General features: G+C 30.0%; 1 protein-coding gene and 1 non-coding gene across 2 annotated transcripts; one reads left to right on the forward strand and one right to left on the reverse strand.

Annotated features, from left to right (window-relative positions):
* The first annotated feature begins 2944 nt into the window (after positions 1 to 2944).
* LOC133672248 (paired amphipathic helix protein Sin3-like 3) lies at positions 2945 to 4673 on the forward strand. Its single transcript, XM_062092653.1, has 2 exons — positions 2945 to 4094; positions 4186 to 4673. Exons 1-2 carry the CDS (start codon positions 2945 to 2947, stop codon positions 4671 to 4673), a joined length of 1638 nt encoding a protein of 545 aa, XP_061948637.1.
* A 10295-nt stretch (positions 4674 to 14968) lies between these two features.
* Positions 14969 to 15049, reverse strand: TRNAL-AAG (transfer RNA leucine (anticodon AAG)). Its single transcript has one exon. It is a non-coding gene; the product is annotated as a tRNA-Leu (tRNA).
* Between the last annotated feature and the right edge of the window lie 795 nt (positions 15050 to 15844).

The following is a 15844-nucleotide window of genomic DNA, read 5'->3' on the forward strand; positions in this document are numbered from 1 at the left end:
ATGTCTATCAGATATCTTCTCAAAACTATATTCTTTAATAATGGTCGTTTATAATAGGAAAATATTGGCAAATTTCCATTAGAAGACATTTCACCACCATCATCATGTCTTGAAATGCGATTGATTATTGTTCTCATATGAGGCTCAAAATAATACAAGACAAATATTGAAATCTCTTTTACAATATAAACCTTGTTTATCGAAGCCTCAACATGTAACTTGTTGTTAGCCTTTTTCTTAAGTTTAAACAAGAACATGCATGGAAGTAAATATAGATTGAATAACCAAATGCTTATAAAAACACATTACATATTTTAGATGCATGTAATCCTTAACCTCTTTTAAATGGATACATCCATTTGTACTACATATAGCCTCAAACTTATGCTTCATACGCTAAATGTATAGGTAGATACTTTATTGAATCGAAGAAGAATGAAGGGGATATTATTTCAAGTTTGCAGATTATCTCAATGATGTTCATTTAAATGTTGCTCAATGTGTTGGGAATGCAAATTGTTCAAGTAAACATCTTTAAAAAAATAATTAATCTTCGTGAGTGTATATCATATCCCTTTTGAAAACAAATCTCTACAAGCAATTAGAATGAGTATTTGCATAAACCCATAATAGCCATGACTCTCAATTCCATACAATCTTCATTCCTTTAAATTCATCAATCTAGCGATGTTTGAAGCATATCCATCAAGAAATCACATACTCTTATTAAGCCATTCATAGATAAGAAATAATACCCTTTTTTTTATCTAAAGTGATGGTGGCTTTGGACTTTACAACACTTACCCCATCATTAAACAACACTATATTATGATAATCACAAAATAAAGCTATATTTATTGTACCTTTTATATTATTCTTTTCTTTTTCCTTGATGTCCATGATCACGTTAAAAATATTTTTAAAAACATTCATCTACATGTGAACCTTCACCTAAATAACCATGATTCATTACCATTGTATTCATCACCATACTCCTTTAACAATTATTATTATTATCATCTACATCTTTATTTATGTTGCTAGAAGCATATGTTAAGTCAACAATCCTTTCTAACATGATCACAACATCTGATTGGTAGAACTTTTGATTTTTACACTTTACACATTGACATATAATTCCACCTCCACTAACACTCTTTAGATTTGAAAGTGTAAAATTAATAAAACCTTCAACCTTTTTATAATAATTTTTCCTATACAGCTATTAGGTGAATCTCAATACATCCAAGAATAATCACTCATTACATATAAAACCTATATAGAATATTGATAACAATAGTTGTTAATAATGTAACAATCAATTCAAATTTCAACTTAAGTAATTAAAAATAAAATTATAATCTAATAACCAATTATCATTTGTATAAAAATTCAATGATGCATCAAAATGTGAACTAAATAAATCAAATTAACAAGTAATTGGTTCCTAACTAATTATTTATTATTTTTCTCAATTCAAACTTATTCAATCTAAATTTATACCATTTAATTGTTATCAGTTCCATAAAAAATTATTTTTTCTAAAATTTTCAACTTAACAATTAAATTGATCAAATGTGATTAGTATCCATTACATAACTCATCATTTCTTATAGTATATCACACCTAAATTACAAAATCAAACTTAAAATTTTTAAATTACAAACAAATTCAATTTTCCTCAAATCCTAAACGAAACTTAACATATAAATCATATTTAAATATAACAAAATTGTCTATAAAAACACTGTGAAATATATAAATATAAATATAAACTACAAATACTACACAAAAATATCAATAAATTAACTTAAAATATAAATGGGTAGGTTTGCTTACTTGGTATATGGAATGTTTAGAAAAAAAATCAACCAAGACAATAATACTGACACTATTGTGTGTTGGGGGGGCTAAATTTGTGAGGATATGGCCTAGATTTGTGGCAAAATGGCGCGGGTCTTTATTTTTTGCTGTGAAAGAAAAAGAAAAGAAGAAGAAGAAGAAAGAGGGATGAGGGATGGGGCTACCGTCGGTTATAATACTTTTAAATTTACCAATTGAATTTTCGATGGAAACTGGTGATAAAATACTTCCTTCGGTAATTACATCATAAAACAATAATGTGTCATTTTATTAATGGAATCATTAACAAATATTTCTTGATTTTTTAATTACTTTTATTATGTCAGCAATTCCATCGTTAATTAGTGACAGAAAATTTTTCATCGCTAATTTCATTGTTATTTGAAAAATTTATGGTGTAATAATAGGAAGCAATTAAAAATGATGATAATCAAAGCTTTCACTAATCAGAACACCATATTTTATATCAAAGCTATAAACATTATTTGCAAGTTTAACTTCAATTTTATACATCAGGATCAGGTCAAGTTTCAGTTCTTCAAATTGTCATCTGAACTTGAATTTTTTCAAGTTCAGATGAAGTCTTCACATCTTGGTTGATGCAGGATGCGTTGGGTCTACAGGCTGCTAGGAATAAAGGTTGAAAGAGAGGAGAGATTCATTGCGATATTCGGTCGCCCTAATGCCAAGGAAAAAATTCAACGAAGGATTTAGGGAGAGTCTGAAAATCTGAAGCTGGCAAGCAACTTCTCTCTCAATTCGGAATATAAGTCAGCCACAATTTCTAATTTCTCTTAGTCCTGCACCTACCTGGATTTTATTCAAATGGGCAATTGATATAATCTTCTTAGCTGTCAAAATATTTTCTGAAATCCTGATTTTATTAGGATTAATCTTTTCCAATCCAAATTTTGAGGAAAAAGTAGAATAAATCATATATATAAACTATATACTTTCATAACATCCTCTTTAGAACGGATTCCTCAGAATATCACTATATAAAACCTCTCACCTTCTCCAAAAACTGCAGTCCGTATACTTTTTATTTTTCCTCTCTAATACCTGAGAAAGTTTACAAAAGATGAAGAGACAGAGAGAGCACAGTGACCACTATCGTTCCCTCCTCTCTCAATATCCTCGTGAAGAAGTTGAGCCTGCCCTAAACTATTCCAAGAAACTTAAAGCCTGGTTTCAATATGACCAGCCTGAAGAAAAAATCCGCAGCCTTGGCAGGATCTTGGAAAAGTTCATGGATACAGCGGCTGCACATGATGGTTTGGTAGGGGGGCTGACAGTCGTATTTGAAAATTTTTCAGAAAGAGTGAAGGAAATTCTTGGAGGTAATCATGACTTGATTGGTGGGCTGAACTCCTTTTTGCGGCCTGAGTTTCAAATCAGCCTTGACGTTGAGGAGAAGAAGGAAACTGAGCCAGCCATGGAGAGTAAGACAGTTGGAGATGGAGAGCGTATGGATTTACGTTTGCGTAAGGAAGGATCTATGAGTTTGGCTGATGTCTGCAATTTTGGTCATAGGGTAACAGAAGGCCATCCTGACTTGCTACTGGACTTTCTTTACTCTATGCCAATTACTGAAGCAACACCATTGGCCGATTATCTTCCTGGTTTGAAATCTTCAGAACTTAGAAACTGTAGGGTTGATGAGCTGCAGAAAGAGAGTCCTGAAAGTTTTGAAGTTTGCGGAAAGAACAGGGAATCAGAATTTGTGAAGGCAGGTGGATCTCAAGTGAAAGGCGGTAGCCACGATAACGAGGAGGAGAAGGAAACTGAGACAACCACAGAGAGTAAGACATTCCGACGGGTTATGGATTTTATAAACAAGCTGAAGATCAAGTGTGGTGAGGATGGTTTGGAAAAATTCTTGAAGATTTTCAAATTGCTTAAGAAAGGGTCTAGGACTTTGGTTGATGTTTTTGATTCTGGTCTTAAGCTAACCGAAGGCCATGGTGACTTGCAAGAGGACTTCATTAAATTTATGCCACTTTCTGAATTAGAAAAACCACTGGCTTATCATCTTTCAGATTTGCTATCTACAGACCTCACCAACACTAGGGTTGCTGATGTGCCGCAGAAAAAGCGGCAGAATGACAAGGAAGCAAAACTTATCATGGAAGATGAAGCTGAAGTGAAAGCCAGTGACAGCGAGGCGGAAAAGATTAGAGAAGGAATTGGATTCTTCGAGAAAGTTAAGAAGAGGCTACCTTGTGAAATGAGTCACAAGACATTCTTGAAGCTTTTCTTTTATTTACAGCAAGGGAAAAATTGGAAAGGCAGAATTGGTAAAAATGGTTGCCAATTTGATAGGAAACTATCCTGATTTGATGAGTGATTTTTATAATTTCTGGAGGAATTGTGAGAGTGTTAATGTGCTTGAAGTAAGGGGATGTAAGGCAAGGGACAGGAGGAGGCAGAGGCAATCAAGGGAAGAACTTGATTTCTCTAGCTGTAAAAGGAGCACTCCAAGGCGTAGCCTTCCAAATCACCATGAAAGGAACGTGTTCAAATGCGAAGATGAACAATATGAGCTGGACATGTTAGTGGAATGGTTCAAATCAGCTGTTATATATGCTGAGGAAATGGGAGGAGGCACAGTAAAAAATAAAGAGAACAAAATGAGTGGAAGAATCTTTCTGAGGTGTATCGAACGTTTATATGGTGATGAAGGTCTGGAGATTCTGGACATATTCGATAAAGATCCTCAACGTGCACTGCCTGTCTTGAGATTGCGCTTGCAGAAGAAACTAGAGGAGCTGATTCGATATCGTCAGAGTTTTGAAATGCACCACGGCTGAAACATATGCCACAAACTATCACAGATCACTTGGACTTTGACAACTCTGATCTTGAGAACAATTTGTAAAATCGTTCGTAGGTTTAAAGGGTCTGCTCAAAGATGATGTTCAAAGTCTGAATTAGATCAGCTTTAAGCATTTATTTAAGCGCACAAGTATTCTTTTCTATGCTTATTTAGAGCTCTTCAATGCAAGCCATTCTGTTCTAACACTGCTGTTCCTTCATCTTGCTAAAGACTAGATGTAGTTATTCATTGTTTCAAGCTCAAGTGGTTGGTTCTCTGGTACTAATTTCTACGTAGTTTTCCCTTGCTCGTTAGGGCCTCGTTACCTCTTTTTCTTAATGATAAATTTGCATTATTACAACTTCTTGTAACGCATTCATTATATTCTTCATACTACGTTGCTACATTCAATTTCTTTCGCAAAATTACAAAAAAAAATTCACCATTTAAAGGGTCTGCTCAAATTGATGTTTGAACTTTCAAGTACGTATGAAATCAACTTTAAGCATTTCCAAGACTAAGTCTTCATTTCTTTCCTTCTTTCGAGCTCTTTTCGGAGCAAGCTATCCTGTTCTCTACTGTTGTTTCTTTCTTTGCAGAAGTTGTAGTGGACTTGGTTCTTTTTAGCTCTAGTGCTTTTGTAATCCGAAGGGCTACTTTCAATGTAGCTTTCCCCTGCTTAAAGGCATTGTGCCTCTCTTTCTTAATAATAAAACTGAACTACAATTCTATTTGTTTTTGTGTTTAGAACTATATTTGATGATTTTGTTAGTTTTGAAAAAATATTAAATTGATTTTTTTAGTATTTTTTTATAGTTTTAATGTGCTAAAATCAAAAAGAAAAAGAAAAATTAAAAAAAAAATTTAATATATTTTCAAGTGAAAAATATTTTTAAAAAACATCTGGCACCACAATACCAAACACATGTGTCATCTCCTCCCTTAATGATTGAGTTTAATAAGCTCTATTAATTTAATAATATGATTAGAAAAGAAAATATCAACAACAAATAAAGCAAAAAAAATAAAATAAATGCAATCATGATTCAATGCTAAAAATGAATGTTTGTTAATATTATAGAAATATATTTTATAATATTCGTAAAAGGTCTTAATGATTTTATTCGTTAACAAAATAAAAATTAAATAAGAACAGGATACTTGCATAAAAAGAAAAATTTTAAAAATAATACAAATCTTAATTCCCAACAAATAAATTATTGAATAAAAAAATTGAAAAGAAAACAATTTAAAAAACAAAAAATAAATTGACTCGAGTCTATCTAAGCTAACACGCCAAATCTATAACCTAGTCGTGAGACAGGAATAACTCTATGAAAAGCAAATTGAATAAAATTATAAAGTTCAATTCTCAAACCAATCTAATATTAAAGGGTGAAATTAAAAAAAAAAAAAAAAAAGCTTGAGTCAACCTTGATAAACTTACCGATTCATGACGACATGAGATCATGATAACTTCATAGAAAGAAAAATTAAAAAAATAACGAATGTCAATCTCCAACCATCCAAATATTGAAGGATGAAATTAAAAAAAAAGACATAAAAAGACTAAAACCAACCCGGTCTTATTTTCAAAACTCGTGACATTGATCATAAGAAGTTACACCATAAAAGGCAAATCTGAAAAAAATATATCAAATTCCCACCCAACCAAAATAATTAGGGATACATTTAAAAAAATATCAAAAAAATATATATATATATATATTTGAAAAGAATGAGGACAGAATTTGTCACAAAAAAATAAAATCAAATTATAAGGGATGAAATTGATAAAAAATTTCAATTAATAAAATGATAAGAAAAAAAACAAATAACATTAAAAAGAATGTAGACTAAACTTGATATAAAAATCATATGCCAATGGATAAAATTAAAAAAATATCCAATAAAGGATTCAAGATCAAATATATTGCAATCAAAAGAATAAAAACCTAATTTGATTCAATAAAAAAATAACTGGACTTCTTTGATTTTTTGCAATGCCAGCGTGTTTTATGAGGAGAGAGAAAGAAATAAGGGCAAAGAAAAAGCATATTGTCGGAACTCAACCATCACTTGTTTGGAGGCACACATCGCACCACCATAATAGGGGCGAAGAGACTCATTGAAAGTCACCCCAAAAGGTGGCATTTGAAGCCTTAACAGTGTCACCCAAAGAGCTTGAGTAACGTCCACTTGCTATATGTGCCAACTATTTTTTATTTAAATTATATATATATATATATATATATTAAAAGATCCAATTACTATGACCCCACATGGTAATTAAAAAAGCCAGAATAAAATGATAAAAGCATCCTTGTAAGCAAAGCTAAGAAAGTTTAATTTTAAGGGGTATTTGAGTTATTGTAATGTGAAAAAAATTGAAAAGTTGGGAAAATATATATTAACCTAACTTAAATATTTTTTTTATTTTTAAAGGTAATTTAGTAATTTCACAATGCAACAAAAAGTTGAAAAGACTTATTCACCATGTTTAATTTTGTAATGACCAATGGATCCCATAAAAAAGACTATATTGCCCCTCATGTCTAAGTCTAGTTAAGTGGTTTTTCTTCTCAATAGTAAAATGGTCATTATTCGAATCCATATTAAATTGTCAGTGCACAATAAATCACCATAATATATTAAAAACATTAATAAATTACTCTAAATATTGACTTCAAAGTTTAAATTCACGAGTTCAATGAAAGAAACCTGATCCTGATCGCTTGAACACCTGATCTTCTTGAAATAAGGTGTTTTTTAGACTACTTTATGTATATTATCGGTTACATTTTTGACAAACAATTTATACGCTAGAATTAAAATATTCAAAAAAAATATTGTAATTAAAACAATATCATGAAAAAAAGCCAGAACCTTAAAAGTTGTTTAAGGATGAATAAGGGAAGGCTTAATTCCACCATAAAAAAATCCACATAAAACTAAAGCATATATAGTGATTTATTTGTCAATAGGATCAAATTTATAAACTGCAGAATTCTACGGTTTGGCATATAAACAATATTTTTTTTGTCTCATTTTGGAGGTTAAAGGCTTTCACTATACCAGCAGACCAAGTTCAACTCCAGCTTATTGGGTCAGGCTTTGCTGTGCATTCTGCATCTATAAAACTTTGGTGCCTGTAAAAGACTCTCCTTTTGGCCTCCAGGTTTTTAAGTGGGCAATAAATAGGTCTTTAGCGCAAAAACATGGACAAAACTATATTAATTGACTATTATATGTTAGTTAACATTCAGAAGACAAGGCATCATTTTATCATGGGTTATTTAACATATGATTGCATCATTTAATATACTAGATTGAATACTTTTGGTCATGGTCAAATGATTACATGCTAAATAACATCCAAATAACATGGACCAATATTGAACCATTCCATTCCGAGTTATTTGGTATATGATAGGAACATCTATGTATGAAACTTATTACGATTTGAAAGATTCACGTTATCTATTAAGTAGCGTTTAAAAAACAGGGCTCGCTATTAAACCATTCCTTCCTGGGCCAGTTAATAAATAATAGGAATATCAAATTGTTTTGAAATTGTGAAATGAAATGATTATATGGTGAAAAAAAAAAGCTATCCACTAATATATTGGAGCTCATGTATTAATTGATACTATTATTCATTTATCAACATCAAAAAAATAGGATTTAATATTAAACCATATCATCCTGAGTCGATTAATAATTAATAGAAACAAATAATGCATTGATCCTATTACTCAATAATCAACATTAGAAAGATAAAGTCTAAAATCATTTTATCTTAAGTCGATTAACAATTAATAAGAACAATTAATATAAAGATATTTTTATTATTATTTTTATTTTTTTTATTAATTAACATTCAAATGACAGGGTCTAATTAGACCATATCATCTTAGATTAATTAATAAATTATTACTTTATTAATTTTTTTATATATGCACATTTCTTCATCTTCATCATTTTTCCACAATAATATATCCACAATGTGCTCACTGCAACATCTTTCCATAAAAAATAGTCAAAAATACAACATTATAACTACATCTAACCATTATCACATTCATCCAACCAAAAACAACCCACATATCTTTCATGGTTTTAGTTTCTAATATCACATAACCAACTCAATCAAAACTAGCATATTATAATTTTTAAAAACTTTATCTCATCTACTCAACCAACCAATAAATTCAAAGAACATAACCCGCATGTCTTGCATGATTTTATTTCCAATAAGCTCATAACAAAAAACTAATTATCTAACAATTTTCAATCAACAATATTTTAAAAAATATATATGCACACATCATCACAATTCAAACTTGTCAATCATTTTTCGATCAAACACATACTTAAAATTTTAAAAATATGATAACAAAATCACAATTGAATCAATAATGTTTATTTATTATCTCAACATGATACTTATATCAAATTCATATTTATGACAAAAGCCAAAATCAATCCACTTCCTCATCACCTCAAGATCATGTTCATACAACCAAACAACATTAATGAATTTTTAATTTCATCAATAACTCCTTATACAATCAATTACCATTCAAAAACTTATTTCATTTTCAAGTCATTTCTAAAACATGCTGACACAACAACACTTGATTAACATCAATAAATTTTTTTTTATCTCAATGTATCATCCATTTCATTTTTTAATTAGAACTCATCTACTAATTTCAAATTCTCCAAAGAAATCCACATGTTCATAGACCTAGAAATCATAACAAATTCATAATCAATTAAGTATCACAGTACCATCATTATTTTAAAGAACAATATCCTACTTAAGCAAATTCAAAAGGAAATCATTTCATATTCAATTTCACCGAATCAAACCAAATACTCAACAAATTCAATAAACCCATTGTTCAACACATGAACCCAATCATTCAATAATCAACTCTTTAATCAAATACTCTTCTAAAGTCTCATAACCAATCCAATACTCATGAAAATCATCTCAAACATATAAAAAAATCATAAAAATAAATTTGAGAGTTAGTGCTTTAAACGCCTGAGAGTTAGACCTTTAATGGAGAAAAAATAGGGAAGTAATGCTACTAAAACTTAGAACCTCTACTACTAGAAGGTTGCAATGGTATTGTTATGAGGATGAACTACTCTAAACTACTGCTCTCGACTTAGAATGGCTTTGTTGTTGCTTTTAGCTAGAACGGTTGTTGTTATTGATTGGAAAGGCCTGCTACTACTCCCGAACAAACACCGTGTTGTTGCTGCTTTTTGTCATCGCTCATTTTTTTACCTTTAGTTTTGAACATACTATTCAAAAAATAAAAAAATACAAAAACAAAAAAATTCTCAAAATACATTTTCAATAAATTTCTAGTCATTTCATAATTTTTGACCATTTTATGTATTGTTTTGTATTGATAAATTTTTAAAAATAAAAAAATTCAGAATAAAGAAAAAAAGAAAATCAATCCAATAAAAAGGACTAGTTTAGTTTAAAAATAATAAGTATTAAGGAAAAAAAAAGGAAAAGCAAAGTTATCTTATGAGAGAGAATCTTGAAAATCTTGAAAGTGCTATCTAGAAAAATTAGGAAAATGATAAAAAGATGGAAGTGTTGAGAACGTTCATCATAGTATAAATAGACCTACACACCTACACCCCTTACACATTATAACATTCTAATAAAAAGGCCCCAAACCAAAAACACTCTCCCTTAACCTCTCGCTCTTTATCTCTCTCACACACATATTCAAATATAAAAAAGAGAAACTCATTCACTTTCCTTCACTATTCATCATCTTCTTCCTTAAACATCTAAACATAAAAAATCATAGTCACTATCTCACCAAACATGCAACTTCCAACCAGCCACCACCCAAATAACCACGCACAGCCTTGAGTTCCTCAATGGTCAATGGAAAAAGTAGTAACTCACAATGGAGAAAGAGGAAGAGAGGGGGGTAAAGAAGGACCAACATTCAAACTAATGAATCTCTCACCTTCGACGATAGTGAGTTGCACCGCCGGTTTCAGTACAAGGAGGAAGATTTGGTCTACCACATGAGACCATCCATGTGCCTCTCAAACCTTGGTGGCACGTGCAATGACATGCGAACAATAGTTGCTCTTCTCCTATTTGTGAGACAGACATATATTGCCACGGTTCCTACCAGATTCCAGCAATTCTGGCAACATTTAGCTCCTTCATTGAAGGTGGATTTTTAAGATTCTAAACCCTAACATGTTAGCCTGATTTTTCATGATTAATATCTGTTTTAATTGGATATTTTTGTGTAAATTCATTAATGATACTTTGTTTGATTTATTTGAGTGTTTGATGGTGATTTGTGTGTATGATTTGTGGTGATCAATTTCTTGATTACATTGAGTGTTTGAGATGTTAGTAAAAATTTTAGTTTATGAAATAGATGAAAATCTTCGATTTGAATGTGTTGATGATTTAAATAAACCTTGTTTTTGTTCTTAATATTGAAGAAACAAATATGATATAATGAATATGATTTGTGGTTGATTTTCGTAAAATAAGTTGATTGATAAATTGAAAATTATTAGTATTGTTTAAATCTTTTTAAGTGATTTTGATGACTGATGAGAGATATTATTGAAAGGTTGATGTTGCTAGCATTGTTTGGATTATGATGAGTTAATGAAGTTGAGGTTTGAAGTTGAACTTCTAAAAAATATATGTGTGAAGCGTTGTTGATTATGTTGGAAATTCTTAGTGTTGTTTGGTTGTGATCTATAAATGATGAGATATTTGATTGATATTTAATTAGATATAAAACTTTTGTTGGAAGCATTGCGTGAAAGAATTGGAATAATAAATGAGCATTATTGATTTGGTTGAGAATTTGTTTTTAGATTTTTAAATCTTTAAGCATGTGAGTTTAATTGTTTGATCCAGTAATGGTGGACAAGTTTGTAAGTTTGAAATATGAGTTTGAATTGTGATTTTGAAAATGTAAAGTGAATTATGTGAGTTTTGATAAGGGTAAAATTTGTTAGTTTTGATTAAGTTGTTTCCTTAGAAGTTAATGTAAAAATTATAATAAAATCACTTCAAAATATAAAATATATTTTCAACTTGTAAATATTCATTTATGATTTTATTACCATAGATTGTTATTGAATTAAAAAATAACCTCAAAATGGTTTCATCTTTAAAAGTTGAACAAAAAAAAGATAATAAAATTACTTTGAATGCATCTTTAATTTGTTTGATTGTGTTTTATTATATGGGTCTATATAGAATAAGAAAAAAAAAACCCTCAAAGGAATTTATCTTTAAAAGGTCACCAAAAAGATGATGAAATTACTTGCCAAAAACATTTTCTGCTCATCTTTCAAATAAACAATTATTAAAGTTTTGGTTAAGAATTTTACTATTTATGGTCAACCAAGGATAAATAAATTAGTATTTGGTATTATCCTGAAAAATTGATTGAAAGGATAATAAAAAATTTTAATATAAAATTCTATAATAAATATCTGCATGAAAAAATATTTTGATATGTTAATTGTATTTATTTGTAAATATAATATAGGATAAATAAACCATCATTTGACATTATTCTAAAAAATTGTTTCATGGATAATAAAAGTAATTAATATCTGATTTTATATTTTATAATAAAAAATATTTATATACTGATTTAGACAAATCTTAGCATAAAAATACACTGAATATATTTTATTATTAAAAACAAACAATAATACATCTTAACTTAGATATAATAGATAAAATAACATCTATCTTTTCTATTATATAATCAATCCCTTGATCAAAAATTTTAAAAATCCAGTTATAATTCTTAATTACTATAAAATTAAATAGCGACTCCCTTTTCATATTCTTACTCGTTTCACACTTATTTAGCCTCGAAATCCACATGAAACACTCTTGGTTGGAGAAGTCTATTGCTACAAATGTCGTGAACAGAGAATGAGAAGGTGTCCGCTCTATAAGCAGATGATGTGAAGCCATGGAAAGATAAATAAAAACATGATATTGCTTGCCAGCGTTACTGCTTTTCGGAGAGGGTGCTGCTGCTCACGGCATTGTCGCTTCTATCAGGAGGCAGCTGCTCACGGCATTGTCGCTGCTGCTCCCGAATAGTAATGAAAAAAATGGAGGTCATGGCTTGGAGAGTCTGGTTTGGTTGTTTCCATATTCTGCCATTTCTCCTCACTATCTCATGTTCCAATTATTTCTCCTCATTTTGTATAGCTGTTGCTGGTGTAGGCTTGTTGGAAAAAATGGTGGTCGGTGAATTGCAGATGGTGCTGGGAAAAGTATTTGAGAAAAAAACCCATTAATTCAATGGTAAAAAGAATTTTATTTCAAGAGAAGCCCATCAGTCCGATGGAAAAAGCCCACTAGTACGAAGTCGGGAAAAGCTTATATAAGTCTGCTGGCAAAAGGCATTCAAGAAAAGCCCATCGGTGTGATGGAAAGAACATTTTTATCTATATTGTGTGTTTTACTTCTATCTATCTATCTCAGGACAATAATTCAACAGCTAATTTGCCAATAACTTGTATAAAACATAAGTCAAAGCAATAAAAAAAACATAAGAAAATCTTTTGTTCACTTCACTCTTAATTCTCAACAACCTGTTAAATCAATGTCTGGATTGGTCCCAGATAGTGAAATAATTGTCTGTTTATTCTACTTTTTTCCAACTTAGCGGATGATAAGCATGAATTAGAAGCAAAAGGCTATGGATTTTATGGCATTATTGTCTTAAGTAGATGTCATTTCAAGTTGCCCTACGGCGTTGTTGTCCTATGATGGGAAAAAGAGGTCGATTGAAACAATTAATTAGAGACTTGAGATAGGAGACCTGTGAGCCTGTACAGGTGGACCGTCAATTTTTCGAATAGATTGGTTTTGGCAAATATAAATGTCCAAAATCCTTATAATTAATAATATTTTTTTAATATATATATATATATATATTAAAAAAAAATAGATAGAAAATGGATTATTCCCCCAAGGTTATGGCTAGTTCTGTCCCTAACAAACTTTTGGACAAAAGGTTATACCAAAAAAGATAGTCCTTTAATTTATTTCTTTAAATATAATCCCACTTTTTTGCAGCTTACTTGAGACTCTTTTTTTTTTTTAATGAAATTATAAGAATATTTTAACCACAGAATTATCCTCTTAAGGACAAAAGGCGTTTAGTTTTTTCGCTTTTCAATGAAACAAATGATACGTAAGTTTTCAACCGATAATTAACTGACCTGAAAATATTTAAACCTTTGAAGTGAAATAAAATATTTAGCCTTAGATTTCCAAAACAGTAGTCATGGAAGCTCGGATTTAGAGAAGTTAGGTCCATCTGTTTTCGTATTGAAAAGAAATTTTCAATATCATTTCGATTTTTTTAAAAAAAAAAATAAACCCTTTTGTCCTAAATTAATTAGTTAACTTTCATGATCTATAACCTAATCCTTACATTAAGTTGATCTCCCAGATGAATTTAAAAAGTACTAATTAGAGGATAATAAAAATCAGTTCAAATTTCAAAGAACTTTACCATAGAAAATGCAAGTAATGCTTTACATCCAAGTCTAAAAAAACTACTTTGTTCAATTGTTTTAAAGGAACAAGATCCTAGCCAAAGATTTAGAGGAAAGGAGGAAGGATTATAATAAACTCTCAATTATTATACAGTCTAAGACCCGTTGAACTCATCATCATCATAGTCATCATCATCATCATGAAGAAGAAGAAGTCGTGGTGGGGTATATATTCTGCTAATTATTTGGATTGAAACGTCCATTGTTTTGCATGGCATGGTACCTAAAATAATTTAAAGCATTGCAGCAGAATAATGCCAAATTAGAGTATTTATTAATTGACTTTTAAGGTGGCCTAAAATCTTACTTGACACAAAAAATATAGAATATTTAAATCGTGTCGGTATCTCAAGACAAGTTAATACCACTAACAATTCAGCCAAAATTAGAAAAATGTTGCCTTAGTACTGTGAATCAACATGTTTGGAAACAGGAACTGCTTGTCGATAACATTAAACCTATTTGCATGCTAAACATACAACTAGGAATATTAAACTAAACCCTGAGCATTCACAACAACAAATAAATAAATCATGTTTTTTTCTTAAATGGAGGGGCGGGGGGGAGCACATAAAGCTGCAATTGGCATCTTAGGGGAGAAAAAGAGGGGATATTGTAATTATTTATTTCAAATTATTGTGTTCCAAGGAAAAACAAATAAAGAAAAGAGAATGTTGAGAGTGGGATTTGAACCCACGCCCTTTCGGACCAGAACCTTAATCTGGCGCCTTAGACCAACTCGGCCATCTCAACAATCGACGAAGATTTGGATACTCCTTTAATCAGGTTATAATAGTCTGACATTTGAATAGTGTTCATGGACTTTGGTCCAAAATTTACTCACGGTTTTGCATGTACTTGAAGATATAATTTGGGTTTAGCTAAACGATCTAGATACCTTTATCATCATCAATCGAATAGTTTTTTTAAAAAAATAATAAAATAAAAATTACTGCAATAATCCTAGAATGAGAGCATAACGGGGTAAGTACTCGATTTCTGGGCACACATTTTTAGGATTTTAAAAGCTGAAAAAGGATGAGAAGGCAATTATGCTAGTTAATTCCTTAATTAGTTACATGGGTGCTTTCTTTATTATTCCTGGTAAGATTATTTGTTATTGTATAAGTTCAATATTCAGTTTTATAAAACCAGTATAAACTTTTATTCAATTGTTAAGTGCTGAAATTTCATTAGATTATTTTGAAAACCTTATTATATAGAGTTAACTAGTTGTTTTCATTCTAGATCCAAATTAGACATACATGGAAGATATTGTTTTGAACTTTTCTTTATTTTTTTGTTGTTTTTTAATTTGTTTTCTATTTAAATTAGGATTTCAACTTAATTATAATTTCAATAATTATAGCATTTTTTCTTGTATTTAAATAGTTTTATATACTATTTTTTTTTTAAAAAAAAAGAATTTATGAAAGAAACCTTTTAGAATACATTACATTAGTTGTTTCTACAATTTCTTTATCATTAAGGACTGTAAATTTAGATTTGAAAATCCTAATTATTATTTTTTTTCTCTATAGTTTATAG

Source organism: Populus nigra, chromosome 1 (assembly GCF_951802175.1).
Source record: "Populus nigra chromosome 1, ddPopNigr1.1, whole genome shotgun sequence".
Classification (NCBI taxonomy): Eukaryota; Viridiplantae; Streptophyta; class Magnoliopsida; order Malpighiales; family Salicaceae; genus Populus; species Populus nigra.

What these genes read in the sequence shown, in the direction of transcription:
- LOC133672248 (XM_062092653.1), top strand. Translation starts at nt 2,945, where the DNA reads ATGAAGAGACAGAGAGAGCACAGTGACCACTATCGTTCCCTCCTCTCT. An exon ending in GAGGCTACCTTGTGAAATGA is followed by an intron (nt 4,095 to 4,185) that starts GTCACAAGACAT and finishes CCAATTTGATAG; the next exon opens with GAAACTATCCTGATTTGATG.